This window comes from Pteropus alecto, unplaced genomic scaffold (assembly GCF_000325575.1).
Source record: "Pteropus alecto unplaced genomic scaffold, ASM32557v1 scaffold134, whole genome shotgun sequence".
NCBI classification, from domain to species: Eukaryota; Metazoa; Chordata; class Mammalia; order Chiroptera; family Pteropodidae; genus Pteropus; species Pteropus alecto.
This window is the reverse complement of record NW_006436283.1, coordinates 10,358,419-10,374,904: the sequence shown is the minus strand read 5'-3', so window position 1 is coordinate 10,374,904 and position 16,486 is coordinate 10,358,419. Positions and strand designations below refer to the sequence as shown.

At 35.4% G+C, this 16,486-nt stretch overlaps 1 protein-coding gene across 6 annotated transcripts in view; it reads left to right on the top strand.

The window, feature by feature from the left end:
• Positions 1-16,486, top strand: part of CEP112 (centrosomal protein 112) — a 328,322-nt gene that overhangs the window by 116,108 nt on the left and 195,728 nt on the right. For all 6 annotated transcript variants that reach the window (XM_015589808.2, XM_015589807.2, XM_006912420.3 and 3 more), the window contains 2 exons: positions 221-359; positions 15,678-15,782. In XM_015589808.2, coding sequence (XP_015445294.1) covers positions 221-359; positions 15,678-15,782 — 244 coding nt within the window. The remainder of the gene's footprint in view (positions 1-220; positions 360-15,677; positions 15,783-16,486) is intronic.

The window sequence follows — 16,486 nt, the reverse complement described above, 5'->3', positions numbered from 1 at the left end:
AAAAGTGGTTGTGCCCTCATCAGGCCACATAGTATGTGTCTCTACTCCTTTTCTCCTGAGACAAATTATGTCATTGTCAGCTTTTTAAAGAGAAGTTTTACAGAATTTAGATCAAAAAGTTGAAATCAGAATTTTATTTTAGAGAAGGTTAAATATTGTTCTTTCATTGAAGCTTAGTTCTTTTGTATTTTAACTCTGAAGCTTTTCTGAACTTTTCTAGGGAGAAAGAGGAGCAGCTAACTCGTGTGACGGAAGTTCAGAGGTTGCAGGCCCAGCAGGCAGATGCCGCCCTGGAAGAGTTTAAGCGGCAGGTGGAACTGAACTCCGAGAAAGTCTATGCCGAGATGAAAGAGCAGGTGAGGAGGGCACCACACCATCCTTTTTGAAAGTCCCTCTCCCAGTAGGAAGGTATATTCTGATCTTAAATATGACAGAAATGTATTTACTTTTAAAGAAAGCCTTACTAAAATTAGCCATACAAAATTGGGTCAAGAATTCAGAATGAGAAAAGGATGCTGTCCTTGGCGGAGGAGGACACCCACCTCCACCAGAGCAGCAAAGGAAGAGGTGGCCTCTAGAGGCCGAGAACTAGGGCCCTGGGGGAAAGGGGTCAGCGGGCAGGCGCAGCCTGCGCCCTGAGAGCTTGCGAAGGGCAAGAGGCCGTGCTGTGCATCTTCGCAGTGGCTGCTTCTTGCTCCTCCTGGGCCACTGGGTGCACACTGACCAGCAACTCCCTGGTGGCCACGAGTGCAGCAAGGCGGTGGAGAACTGCCTGGAGCTGTGCAGACAAGGAGGTGGGTCCTCTCTCTTCCTTGAGGAGTCCTTGATTCATCCTTAAATTAATGTCAGAATAATCGTTTTAAAGTTACATCTACAAATGTAGAAATGGCAACAGTGTTTCTCACTTTGGGAGTGTAGATCAGCCTACAGGTAAAACCCCATGACCATCGGCTTCTGTGGAGCAAGGATTCACGCTAACCATGTCTATATTTGTTCATTTTTCACAAACAGTGTTTTATTGATCAGTTACAGCAAATTATTTTCATCTGGCAGTTCAGGAAGGCAGAGACTGTCTCTGGTGTTTGTACAAGTTAAATGGTGTGTTTTTCAGTTTTAAGAGAAAATAAAAAATTTGTAAAGGAATAAAGGGAACAAACACCAAGGTACCCATTATGAAGAATCAACAATTGTTAACACTGTTTATTTAAACTAAAACCTTACAGATGACGTTTAAGCCTGCTTTGTTATTCATGTCTAATCTCTTTATTCTCTCCTTTCCACCTCTGAGGAAAACCACTATAACTAATTTAGTGTGTACTATTTCAGTCTACTTTATTTTCATATCTCTCTCTCTCTCTCTCTCTCTCTCTCTCTATCTATCTATCTATCTTGTTTGTGAATATTATATGCATTTTTGTGTGCTTCTATTTTTTTAAGGTTAGGTAAGTACTACAGATTTTATTAGTCTTGTTTTCTCTTTTATATTTAATTTTATATATCTGTGCCCTGTCCATGTTGATATAGTACAATCATTTTAACATTGAATATATTTTATCATATGAATATACCATTATTTTATTTATCAGCTCCCCTGTTCAAGGATATTCAGTTTATTTCAGGTTTTTTTGATTGCAGAGAACGTCGTAGTACCTGTTGGAGATTTCGTTGTCCTCCTCAGACTTTTGAACATGCTGGGTCTCAGAGACCTTCCTGTGGGAGGTTTATGACTGAGCCCCGTCACGTTTACTATCTTGGAACTGTGTTTTCTTGTTATTTTCTCGATTCACATTTCCATTCCCATTGAGTTGCGGGAATTCGGGTCCTGACAGCAGGTCTCAGACACCATTCTCTTTGTTTCTCTACTCATTGCCTAGGGTGAGAGCTAGGTTCCTGCCGAGGGCTTGTGCCAGAAGGTGACTTCCAGTCCCTGCCACTTGTATGTGTACCTCTTCCCAGCTCCCCACTGTGATCAGAGCCCCGGCCCTAGAATGTGTGTCTGGTCCAGATGTCCAGTGGAGCCGCATAGGACACTCTGATCATCTTAACAAGTAAAAGGATACAGAAAATATTGAAAGAGGGGACCTGGCAAGAAGCTTTGTGTATATAGTTAAAAAGGCTAAAGACAAGGTGTTTCAAAATACTAACGCTGACAGTATAACTTCCTGAGAAAAGCTGAGATTGTGATAGGCACCCTTGGCTCAGTAAATGCACCTCTTGGGGCTGACGATGCAATATTAACAGATCGTAGAATTCATGGGTAACTAAGGAGAAAAAACAAGCAAACAACAGTGAGACTTGTGAAAACTTTCCATAGGACAAGAAAAAGGCATTTGTATTCAGCAGTCACAAAAGAAAAGCATACTTCTGAAAATGATCTACTGTATAATTCAGGGAAAAAATTCAGAAAAAAAGTACCTTTATAAGAAGACATGATCTATAGGAAAAAGGCCACATGTCAAGTAAAATGAATGCCACGAAACCTTGATACATTCTGGAAAAAGAATTGGACCTCAAATAGAGATAAGAATAAAATGAAAATCCTACAAGTTTCTAAGCAAGATAAACTCGGTAAAAAAAAAAAAAAATTAGAAAAATAATGGAGTAATGTTTTAAAGTATTGAAGGAGAAAAGGTATGACCAAGGAGTTTTTCACTTGCAAAATCAACAAAAAAACATTGTCTTAATAAGAGCTCACATAATGTATTCCACTCATTTGTCTTCTGGAAAAAATTATATGAGTGCATCAATCAATCCGGAGACGAAGCAAAAGACATCCCACACATGGGGAAACCATCATATTAAAAAAGATGAGTTGAGAACAATGGAATCCAACAAAGCAGAAACAAATTTAACTGGTATAAATCTAGTTACAAGATAGGATGCTAACGTTTATTGGTTCTTGAAAGAGAGGGTATATAGAAGTAGAAAACTCAAATTTAATAACAACTTAAATCTAAATCCCTAGATTACATTAACAAAGATCAAGAAGTCGGTGGATAGTGAGAGGGTGGGAGGAGTACATGCTGAAGACTCAAAAAGATTCTTAAAATTAGGGAAACGCAGGTTGAAATAATTGTGAAGTATATAAATGTAGGCATTAATAAAATTAACAAGATGTTACATTCTCATAAAAATCCTTAAAAGATAACAAAGCAAAACTTGAGAGGAGATATTGCCTAGAGGAGATATTGCCAAAGGAACAGAAGCAGAAACAGAACAAAATGTCCAAAATAAGACAAAGTATATAATTGTAATAATAAATATTAATAGGTTAAATTTTTCTAGTAAAAGTATTAATTAGCTGACTTAAATCCATGTATATGGTATTTATAAAAGACACAACTAAAACTTACACAAAAATTATACTAAAAAGATGATGAAAATATATCACTTGTAGTCAGATGAAAAGAAAGAATGTAATATTATTACACAAATTAATATCAATCCACGTCAATAAACTGGACAAAGGACATATTTTTGCATACTAAAGGCAAGAGTACTTAATCAAATATCAAAAGATATTAGGAATACATGGAGAAATTGACATAAAAAGCCATGGAGTGCTTAAATATTTTCTCCATCTTTGACAGATGGGGGAGACTAAACAAATAGGAGGTCTAAATAACACTTTATAAAATAGCTATGTTTCTATCTTCTACCCTTAAAATACAACACATTAAATTTCTACTCCTGTGGAACAGTTATAAAACTTTGCAGACCATAAGGAAACACCCAGTGTATTTCTAAAACTTGACATGACATAGAACACATATTTTTTACCACAAGGCAATAAAACCCGAAATTAAATTTCAATTAAAGTTGCTACATTAGACCACCAAAATTAAAAACTTTTGCTCTTTCAAAGACAGCATTAGAAAACAACAAAAGGAAGCAAGGCAAGCCAAAAAAAAAAAGGAAGAAAAGATTCACAAGTATTTCTGAGAACTTGTATTTAAAATATAAAAGCAATCTTACAACTCAGTAATAAGACAAACAGCCCCAGTTAAAAATAGGCAAAATATTTGGACACCTCACAGAAGAAGATATACAAATGACTAATAAGCATAAGAAAAGATATTCAGTATCATGATTCATCAGGGAAATGCAAATTAAAACCAAAATTAAATGCCACTACATGCTCATTAGAATGGTTAAATTTGTAAAGATTGGTTGATAATGCCAAGTGTTAATGAAGCAATGGAGCTATTATAAAGTGCTGGTAGGAAGGCTGCCAGTTTCTTAAAAAGTTAAGCATACAATGACCATATGTCAGCCATTCTGTTTCTGTGTTTAACCAAGATGAATGAAGACACATCCAGGCAAAGATCTGTATACATATGTCGACAGCAGCTTTATTCACAAAAGCTCAAAACTTGAGTAATCAAATTTTTCTCAAAAATCGAAAGGACAATCAAAATGTGGTACAACTGACCCTTGAACAACCCATGAGTCAGGGGTGCCCATCCTTCACACAGTCAAAAATCCACTATAACTTTTGATTTCCCCCAAACTCAGTCGTTCCTACATATCTGCACAGGATCGGTTCCAGGACTCCTCACGGATACCAAAATCCGCAGATGCTCAATTTCCCCATGTAAAATGGTTTAGATCAGTGCATACATACAGTTGGCCTCCCACATTCATGGACCCCCTAACCACGGATCGAAAACAATACGGGTATTTATTGAAAAAAAAAAAATCCACACGCGGGTGGACCTGCACACGTCAAACTTGTATTGTTCAAGGACCAACTGTACATGCAATGGAATACTACTCAGCGATAAAAACTAGTGAGCTGCTGATACCCACAACATGGATGAGTCTCAAAATCCTGATGAAAGAAAGAAGCTGAAAACAAGAGTACATACAGTAGGTTGTGTACTGTCTGAGTAATGTTAGAATTCCCTAGGTAATGTTGAATTTTACGTAAACAGGTTATCAACCTGTTCATTGCAGAGCCAGAGTCCTGTCTTATCTCCTGTGGGTGGGTTCCACTTCCAGTTAAGTTCCAGAGCTTTGCTCTCTTGCTTTGGGTCTGTGTGTATTGTGGCACTCAGAAATGAGTCTCATCGGTGGTGATTTAACTCACTCTACCCGGTGACTGCAGGCACTCTGTCCCCAGGACAGATCATATGCTTGGCCACAAAAGAATTTTCAGTACATTTTAAAAGAATTAAAGCTATACAAAATGTGTTCTTTAACTCCAAGGATAAAATATACAAGAATAAAAATATACAAGAATAAGAAAACTGCGAAGTCTCCACATATTTGGAAATTAAATAACACACGTATAACTAACTCTTTGGATCAAAGAAGATATGAGAAATATGGCATATCATAAAATATGGCATATCAACATTTATGGAATGCAGCTAAAGCAGTACTTAGAGAAACGTTTATAGCTTTAAATATCTATATCCAAAAAGTTCTCAAATCAGTAACCTAGACTTCATCTTAAGAAACCGGAAAAAGAAAAGCAAACAGAAGAAAGGAAATAGTATTTTTATATGTTGGCAGAAAGCAAAGAAGTAAAAACAAAAATAGAGAAAATAGAGAAAATCACTGAAGCCAAAAATTGGTTTTATGAAAAGATACGCAAAATTGACACATCTTTAGCTTAACTTTCATTCCAGAGTTAGGAAGAGAGGGCACCACTATTGATCCTAAAGAAAACGGAAGAATCATAAAGTGGTATTTTAAAAACTTTATGCCAACAAATTACACTACTTATATGAAATAGACAGATTCCTAGAAAGATGCAGATTACTAAAGCTGTCTCAAGAAGAGGTAAAAAAATCTGAATTGCCCTATAATCAATAAGGATATTTAATTAGCAATTAAAATTTCTCCACAAAGAAATGCCTAGAATCAGATGGTTTTACTGGTAAGTTGCATCAATTATTAAAGAAAAATTAATTTTAATATTTTGAAAACTTTCAGAAACTTAGGGGGAATGAACACTTTCCCGTTCATTCAGTAAGGCCAGTATTACTCCAATATTAAGGCCACAGACACTGCAAGAAAACAGAGTAACATCTGTCATGTAGAGACAAAACTCATAATGATATTTTAGTAAACTGAATTCAGTATCATATAAAAATGATCATGCACCGTAACCAAGTAGGGTTTATCCCAGGAATCCTAGGTTGTTTTAACATTTGAAAATCAATTGACATCATATTAACAGAGTAAAGGACAAAACCCACATGATCATTTCACTAGAGACAAAAGAAGCATTTGAAAAAATTCAACATCATTATGATTTAAAAAAAACTTGGTAAATTAGGACTAAAAGTGAACTTACGCAACATTAGCTAATAAAGACATCAGTAAAAACCCTACAGCTAATATAATTAAAGTTGAAAGACTTAATGTTTTTTCTCCTAAGAACAAGAATAAGGTGTGTGTGTCTGCCACCTCCAGTATCGATTGGAGATTCTAGCCAGCGCACTAAGGCCCCCCAAAAAAAGACTGGAAAGGAAAAACTACAAATGTCTTCTGATGACATGATCCTGTATGGTCAAAATCCATAAAAGAAATACTAAAACTAATTAATGATTTAAACAGGTTTGCAGAATACAAGGTTAACATGCAAAATTCAGTCATACTTCTCTATATTAGCAATTAAATAATCTGAAAATGAAATTAAGAAAATTTAATTCACAATAGCATCAAAAAGAATAAAATATTTGCAAATATTGCTGAGAGAATTTTTAAAAATCTAAGTAAATGTGAGCTATTCTATGTTCATGGGTTGAAAAACAGTATTATCCGATGGCATTCTCCACAAATTGATGAATAAATTCAATGCAATCACTGTCAAACGGCCAATACCCTTTTCTGTAGAAATTGACAATAAATGTTTATTTTCACCAGTAAATTTTATAAAAGTAAATAGCAACAAACTATTTTCCAACCAATAAGTACGTAGAAATCCATGAAGGCCTAAGGAAACAGGCAATGACGTATTTTTGTGGCGGAAGTGTGGTTATATAACTTTTATAAAGGGTTGGTTTAACATTGTCTTATTGTTTACCGATTCTGCTTGTGGGACTTTATTTGTCACGAGTACTGAGTGTGGAAGATGTATGTTCGAGGATGTTTATTGTAATGTTATTTATTAATAGTGAAAAATTACAAAATATACATCAGAAGAGTTGGAGAGAATGCACAAATTATAAGAAAAATTTAAGATAACAGAGAAGTCTCAGAATTGCATAGCAGAGCTGAAAGCCCTGTAAATAATGTCATGTCAGAAACTATCAACTTAAGAACCGTGTTGGCCACAAAATGAGACTGCCAGAAAATAAGGAAAACAGGGAGGGAAGATAGTGTTTGTGAAAGTGATTCTGGAACGGCCCTTTAATTGGGCCACCCGCATGGCTTTGCCTGTTCTGTACTGTGCCCGGCTCCTGGTCTGTCTTCATCTTCCTTCTCCTTCCAGTGGGAGCCCTGCCAGACACGCTTGAGTCCTCTACTTCTTGACTTTAAGGGTTCATGTATTTTAGGTATTCTAGGGCTCTAGGTGTCATGTCTCTATGGACCGGTTAAATGATCCAGTGAAAAACCTTCCTTGGTGCGTGCCTCTAGGGTTCCCCTTTGTCACCCCACAAACCCTACGCCTGTGTCCTGTCATTGTGAGCAGCCCTCACCAGGCCTGATCTGTGCAGTGAGGCTGGATGCAGACTCCTTGACAAGTATTAGTGATGGCCACCGATGGGTGGGAAAACCTTTTGATTGTCTCCTGATGAAGAAATGTTCTTCAGTGGTTTCAGTCATAAATAGTTTTACAAGTGCGATTGAGTTTGTGAAATAGAAAAAATACTTTTTGTGTGAGCATAATAACAAGTAACCCCATTTATAGTGGACTTCTTATAGTTAAGCTCACTCATAAATCAAATAATTCTTACAGGGCAAATTTTAACTAACATTGAATAAAATATGTATGTCAAAATGTATGGTAACATTGAATAAAATATGTATGTCAATATATATGGTAAATTAGAAGCCCTTCATTGCAGATTATCAGTTGATTAAAAAGTGATATAACTTAAATTCTAGAAGAAAATCAATCAGCAGATTGATTATTTAGAGAATCATGATGTTTTCAGCTTTTTCCATTTTCTATATTATTAACAGTTGTCCTTTTCTGTTGTTGCTTTGAACTGCTCTTTCCTCTTCTTCCTAAAATCTTCTGTGTAAAAGCCAGCAATGCTTAGGGCATCTTTTTCCATTTGGAAACTGCTGCAGACAGCAAACAATGGGATTTGAATTAAAAAATAAAAGCTTTGAGTTTGTTTTTGAAAGTGAATTGCTACTTCAAAAACGAGGCCCATGAGAGAAAATGGAACAGACTTAAACTTTAAAAACATTGCTTCACACTGTTTCTTTCACTTTGAAGAACTTTTACCTCGTTTAAGATTGCTTAAATAACCTAATTTTTACTCTAATGGTGAAATCCACTATAAGTGTTAGCTGTCAGCAATTAGTTGTATAAATTATACATATTTTAATTATGAAAATTTAATACTCTGTAGAATTATTTCCGTATATATGTATGTAATCATATTTTTTAAAGGAATGGTGTTTTGTATTTGCATATTCTCTGTGAAACAAACAAATGACTGAAAAAGACAGCTATGTTTTTTGAAGTATTGGCAGCAATTCTAAAGTGAAATTTTTTAATCTTGTAAACTGACTGCATGCATGTCAGCTAACTTGTTTCTCCTGGGGACTCCACTAGTCATTTGACTTTTGTAGTTAATTTTTCTCTTCTTGAAAATACATCCTCATTAAATGGCATTTGCTGCTATGTATCTGGCTTTAAATTCTGTTCCTTTTTCTTTGCAATCATCAGCTACATGACATTAGCATTATCCTTGGAAAACCCACTGGCTTGCCATGAAAAGAAAATCCTAAACCATTGCTCTTGACTGGTGAGGTTTCTTCTGGCTCTAAGGACACTTGAAACTGGTTAGCAGTTTCTTACATTCTTAGAGATTACATGTTTAGTTCATCATCTTGTGATTGCTGTTGAATTAATAAAAAAATTCTCAAGTTACAAGAAAAGAAGAATGCCATCTGGATATATTTGTGCCATTAAGTGTAGATGGATAACAAGCAGACTTAAAGAAGGAAAGAATCATGTAAACTATTCACTGTGGCTTACACCTTTGTCCTCTTGTCCCTTAAGGGTCATGCCGGCTCATGTAATTTTCAGTGTTTTTTTTTAGGCCAGTTTTAAGGTAATAAAAGATTTAATACAAATAGAAGCGTTTTCTCTCAATTAGTTTTTGATGATAACGGAGAAATCTCTCTACCTTTTTAACATTTGGAATTTTGTCTTTAATTGAGATTAAATAGCAGAGGTAAAATTCCAGAATTATATTTAAATGTTTCAATAGAGGCTGTTGTGATAATCAGTTCCAAATGACAACATCCAAAGAATATGTGTAAGTATTTGACTTTGAAAAACAAAATTAAACAAAGAAACCTGTAAAAAGCCCCAAACAATTAACTCTTAACTTTTGTCCTTAAATGCTTAATAGAGTAGTAAGTGAAATTTTTTTCCTAATAATATTCATCAGTGACTAATCTCTTTTGCAGAAGAAAAATAAGCCAAAAACAAAAGATCTATGAGAACATCGGACTAGAAAATGTCATTCTTTCTATATTTGCTGATTTGAAGTTATCAGTTATGAAAATAGTAATGTTATTATTTTTTAATACCTCAATTGTTTTTAATTACTGGCCAAGGATTTAACAGACTTGACTTCTTATTCTGTTCATTTATAAAAAATTAATGAATACGTGCTCTATACCAGCCATTGCTGAAGATTTGGGAATTTAGAGATTAAGACGTGTTTGCGGCTTGTCTGATAGACCAATGCGTAAAAGTGTGTAATTGTAATATGTGGTATAACTAGTAGAATAAATAGGTCATTAAGAGAACACAGAGGAGGGACATCTAAGGTATCCCAGTGAGTTATGCATTTGTTTGCAATTATAGCTTCTTTGTGTAACTATGAATTTCTCAAATGTTTACTTGTTAAAATGTTATTGGTAATGAATTTAGCAAGGTCACTAAACATTAGATCTGATATACAATTCATTGTCTTTCTATATATCAGCAATTAGCACATAAAAATAAACTTTGAAAAAGATGTCATAGTACCTGAAAACTTCGCTTAGCTAAGAATAAATCTAACAAAATGTGTAAGGCCTCTGTTTTGGAAACTAAAAAATATTATTGAGAGAAACCAAAGAATGCCTAAATAAATGAAGAGAATTATCATGTGTGTAGATTATAAAAATGTCACTCCCCAAATTAATCTATAGAGTCAGCACAGTTCTGAAAATCAAAAAGTTAACAGTGCTCTTTGGGAGGGAGTGAGGGAAACTGACAAGCTGATTCTAAAATGTATAAGAAAATACAAAGGGCTAAGAATAGCTATGGCAATCTGGGAGAAGAACACGACTGCAGAATATATATTACCACATACTGAGACTAACATTAAGCTATAGCAATTAATATGGTGTGGTTTTGGCACAAGGGTGACCAGTGTTAAGAAGAAAGAGACCAAAATAGACACACGTATGTGATCGATCTGATTTCTGTCAAAGGAGATATTGCAATGCAGCAGAGAAAAGATGATCATTTTAATAAATGCGGCTGTGTCAATCGGAAATGGAAAAAAAATGGGAAAAAAATGGAAAAAAAAAAGAATCTTGCACTGTATCTTACCCCACTCACAAAATGAGTTCTAGTGTTGTGGATATACAGTGATAGGTAAAACAATAAAATGTTCAGAAGAAAACGTAAGAGCAATTTTGATACTTGAGGCAAAAATTTTCTAACGAAAAGGCATAAAAACCAAAATATTGTTAAATTTAACAGATGGCCGACATATTGTCTGTCTTATATAAATTAATGATGATCTCTCACAAAAGATAGACATAATGTATAACTATAGATATAATCAATTAATTTGTTAATTGATTTTCCCCGTTAAGGATATTTGTTCTTAGTCTTTAGCCAGATACAGAAATAATCATATCTGCCTGCCTCTTTCTATCCTCTCTCTCTCTTTTTCTCCCTTTCTCTCTCTCTTTAATCTACCTATCTACCTACCTATCTATCCATCCATCTATCTATATCTATCTTTCTATATTTGAAAATATTTGAAGGACAGTTTCTTATATTATCTAAATATATATCAAATGCAACAAAAATAAATTTTGAATTATGTATTTCTATACAGTCGTATACTTGTATAATATGAATTGTACATGTCAAATTACTCAGAGTGTAATAACAGAAGAGTACTTTACTAGAGAAAGAGCAGTAACTTATTATGACCATATTCGACAAAGACTGCCAGATGTTGGTCTGCTGTCCATCCCTCCTTTCTTACTAATGGAGCCCTGATTTTATTTAGGGCAACATTAGACACAGTTTTAAAACTGCAATCTCTTACCTTGCAGATGGAGCTTGCCTTTTAGTGTAGTTCCAGTGAATGAGATGCAAACAGCATCATTAATTTGCTGTTGACAGGAACTTGCAGGAAAGCCTCTTGAAAGGGTATTTGACTAAGCTAATATGGACCCTTGGCCCTTATCCCCTTACTCTTTACCCTTTGCCCTTTCCTTCCCAGATGTTCAGAGTTGCAGAAGCCATTTTGCAACCATTATGGGAAGGTTGAATTGCAGAGACCTTAACCCTGACATCTTTGAACTGTCAATGTAGCAGCCTATTTCTGAATTTTTTGTTACATGAGGAAAAACATAAAGGGCCTGTGTTGTTTAAGCTAGGGACACTTGGGTTTTCTCTTACGTGTAGCTAAAGTATTGCCTGAGGCACCATAGAAGGGAAATTCAGCAGCCTTTTTTACCTCTCTTTATTACTGCTTTAAACACTAACCATTTGCAGAAATACAGCCAAACCCTTTTCTGCTCCTAATTTGACCACCAAGTTTTACTCTTAGGTTTTTTGGAAGCCAGAGTTATACAGTGAAGGAGGATTAAAAAAAGAATTTGAAGTCGAATAGAATATGGAATGATGTGTGATGAAGCAGAATCTTTTGTATCTATGGCAACTGAGAACTCAGCGTTTCTATACAAACCAAGTATTTAACAAGACTTGGTTTTCGATTTTTTTGTTGTTAAGTTGTGGAAGAAGAATGGAATGGGGTCTCGCATTTTCTGTCAGTATAATCTAAAACAATATGTATTTTATTATCTTATAATACCAGTTATTATTTACTTATTTTTCTTAATGTTTAAGTATAAAAGGTCTTCTTTAATTTGTTTTTTATTTTGATTGTAGAAGATAATTCTATTTTTTGATAGATGATATTCTGTTTTTATACACTGACTATATAAAGCTCTTAATTTTTATTTTAAATGTTTTAATATTGGAAATATTTAAATATTATTTATTTTTAACATTCAATCAGTGCTTAAGTAAAATAAGAACCAAAAATCAGTTTCATATGAAGATCTCTCTTAAAACTACTAAGCAAACCAGGTCTTCCCTCCTTGGTTTATCTTCATTCAGTGCTTTTAAGAATTGACTACATATTTATCCTGCATACTCAGACAATTAATTAATAATTAAGATACAAAAGAAAGAATTATGTTATAGTTCCTTTTATTTGGGAGCTCATCATCTAGATAAAGTGCAAATATTTGAAATACTTCCATACTATAGAGAAAAAAATGTGCTAGAAAAATAAAGATGTCAAGTCGTGGAGTGTAGAGAGGAGGAGGACATTTATGTCAGTTGATGGCTTTAAAGAACACCTCAGAAAGGGGAGGAGACTTGAGTCAGCCTTGAAGAATGACAGTGTGAACAAGGAAAACACGATGGGGCTTTCTCGGTAGCGTGAAGAGCAGAAGGCTAAAGAATCAAGAACAGCCAACCTGTCTTGGAAATGCCAAAGATATTGGAGTAGAGGGAGTGTCGATTGCCAAGAACAAATAAGGAGTCTTCTGCTTGAGGTTTAATGTGAGAAGCATTGAAGGAGAAAGAGCCTTGAAACCCACATCGAGTTAGAGACCAAAGAAAACACAGTAGGCTTGACTGTGCTTCCTTAAATGATTTCTTAGTAAATTTATTCTTGACTACAGTGCTGATGACCTAAGGATCAGTAATCTTAGAGCCCTGATCATTGAATTTGGAAGCTGATGACTCATCAGGGTTGTGATCCTTGGTATTTACAAAGAAATACTTTGGTGCTAAATATAATGCCATATTCTAGATACTTCAATGTAAAAGTAAGAAACTGAAAGGTATTGTTAGGTGGTGGTGGTGGGGGGTGATATGCATTTTGTTCTTATCCATTGAAACTGGCTGCTTTCCACTGGACATCGTTACTCCTAGAAACTTAAAGTTTAATCATGCCAAATAAATGTATTCGCAGGGTATTTTAAAATGCAACATGGAAATTGTGAAGGAAGCATTTTCATGGTTCATTTCCTTTATAATTCATCTTTTATCTAATCTTAGCACTTAACAAAAGGTAACCCAAAAGAGAGTATTGTATACAAGTTGAAAAGGACAATCTCAACATATCAGTGAAGCAGAATAATAAGTAATAAAAAGTAGCCAGGGATGGAATGATTGTCACATTAACTGACAGTTGCCTCAGAAAAAAATTATTTCCCAGAATTAAGCCAGGAGTAAAAAGCCAAATGAAGTACCACACATCTTTGAATAAAAGGTGCCATTCTCATGTTACTCATATGGAGTACTTTTTCATTATTATATGTAAGACTGTCTCTCCCTGTCACATCAAAAGAGCATGTCACATGATAAGAGGAGCAAGGACAATAACAAATTTTCTAAGTGATACTAATTTTCAGTACTAATACTAATACAATACTAATTTTCTAAGTGATAGAAAACATTAGATTCAATATTATTTTGTAACAAAGAATCTGGAACTATGAAATGTTGAAAGCTTTTCATTCAGTAAATTTCAAACCAAGTTGGGTGCACTGTCTTTTTAAAAAAATTTTCATTCGATTAGTTTTTATTGAGTCTACATGTGCTAGGCAGTGTGCTAAATGGTTGGGGTACATGAGCGAATGTGGTACATTCCCGTAAAAACACCGCTAAAGAGCAAGTTACTTGTGCGGTGACCTGGGGGTGATGTGTCCTGTGGTAAAAGGAGCAGCAGAGCAAGGGATGGGCGACCGGGAGGGCTGGGGTTGGGCTGTGATGTAAAACAGAGTGGACAGGGAGGTCGCAATACTACGTGACACTTAAGCCCAACTTTAAGACTTCGAGAAAGAAGCCCTGTGAATATCTGGGGGAAGCTTCTAGACCCCAAGATTACAGCATTTCTGGCACGTTTTAGGCTTAGCAAGTGGGCTGGAGTGCTAGTGGTGGTGGAGGTTCAGAGCAGTAGAGATGAGCTGATAACTGGGCTTGGATCGTGCGGGGCCTCATAGGACGTGGTAGAGCCTTTGACTTTTACTTTTTGTAACAGCTTTATTGAGATATAACAGTTTACTCACTGCACGTGAACAATTCAGTGGCTTTAATGTATGCACGGAGTTATGCAACCATCACCACAATTATAGAAGATTTTATCACCCCCAAAAGAAATGTCATACCTTTAAGGAGTCACACCCACCCCCACCTCCTTTCACCCTAGACACTAACCTTTTTGTTTCTATGGATTTGCCTATTCCAGAAATTTAATATAAATGGACTCATACAATGCGTGGTCAAAAAGACTTAGCATGTTTTCAAGGTTCATCCATGTCGTAGCATGTAACAATGCTTCATTCCTTGCTATGGCTGAATGATTGTATGGATATGCCATATTCTGTCTCTGTCTATTTATTTATTAATTGATAGACATTTGGATTGTTTCCTCTTTTTTTCAATTATGGATAATGATGCTATGAAGATTCGATGTAAGTTTTGTGTGGGTGTATATTTATTTTCATTTCGTATCGAGGAGTGGAATTCCTGGTTCAAATGGTAACACTCTGTCTAACCTTTTGAGGAGCTGCCAAATTTTCTCCCAAAGCAACTGCCCCATTTTGTATCCCACCAGCAGTGTGTGACAGTTCCAACTTCTTCACATCCTTGTCAACACTTGTCATTATGTCTTTTTTGACTGTAGCCATCCTAGTGGGGGTGAAGTGGTGTGCCATTGTTGTTTTAACTTGAAATTGCCTAATAACAGTGATGGTAAGCATGTTTTTCTATACTCGTTGGTCATTTGTGTATCTTTGGAGAAATGTCTTCTCGGTTCATTTGCCCTTTTAAAAATTGGGTTTAATTGCTCATTTAGTATTGAGTTGTAAGAGTTCTTCATGTATTCTAGATACAAGTCCCTTATGGGATATATGGTTTGCAAATATTTTCTCTCATTCAGCACATATCAAGGCCTTAATAAAACCTTTTTGAATATTCAAAATTATAGTTCCCTTAGTGTTTTTATAAAATTAGAATTTAGTCAATTATAGACTAATTTTTAATTTCCCTGACTTAAATTATTAAAATATACCAAAATAGACCGAAGTATCTTATTTTATCATCTTTAAATTTATTTTTATGATTGATGAGGTGTTTGAAATTTGTCATTTTAGTGAATGGACAAATAACAAAAATGTGGGAATATTTTTTGTTTAAAGAATTTAATATTTGATTTAAAATTTTTGAAAGAGTGGAAGCAGATCTAACTAGATCCAAGTCTCTTCGTGAGAAACAGTCGAAGGAGTTTGTATGGCAGTTGGAGGATGTCAAACAACGATATGAACAGCAGGTTGGTCTTTCCTTTTGATGATGCCGTTTAATTTCTTAATGTGTATGTAATCTCTTTTAAATATCTTTATATCACAAAATCTCTGCACAATGAAAATATTGCTAAGAATGTTATTACCAATATATTTGAAGTATTTAAAATAATATTTGTTTCAGTAAAATCCAGAAACAGAATTTTAATTCCCCACTGAAGTGTATTCTGACCGTTTGTCAATTTGAATGTTTAATCAAGACATTAATTGTGATTCTTGAGTTCTACCTGTCAGAGCACCAGTCTGACGTCTTCATTTCTCTAAGAATAGTTCGGGGTACCTGCTGTGGGCCGGGTACTGTTAGCGACACTGTGGCGGAGCAGTAAGCGGGACCAACAAGGTTCCTTTTTCAAGGAGTCACAGTTCGGTGGGTGGCCAGCCCTAAAATAAAAAATGGAAACAGTTCAGAGAGCGATTTGCAAAAAAGAAAAGACCCTCGTAGATAGGCCTTGCGGGTGGAGGGTGGGAAGGGATTACAGCACTGATAAGTGGTCAGGGGTCCCCTGGAAGCTGGGACCGCTGTGCCGAGAATCCTGAAAACCGGGGACCGGCCGGCCATGAGGCCTCTGGAGAAGTAGTCTAGGCTGGGAGAAGAGCACATCTCATTAGAGAGTAGTCTTGTAATTGGCAGAAAACATTCGGCCATCCTGAGATGCAGCAAGGTGGGAGTGTT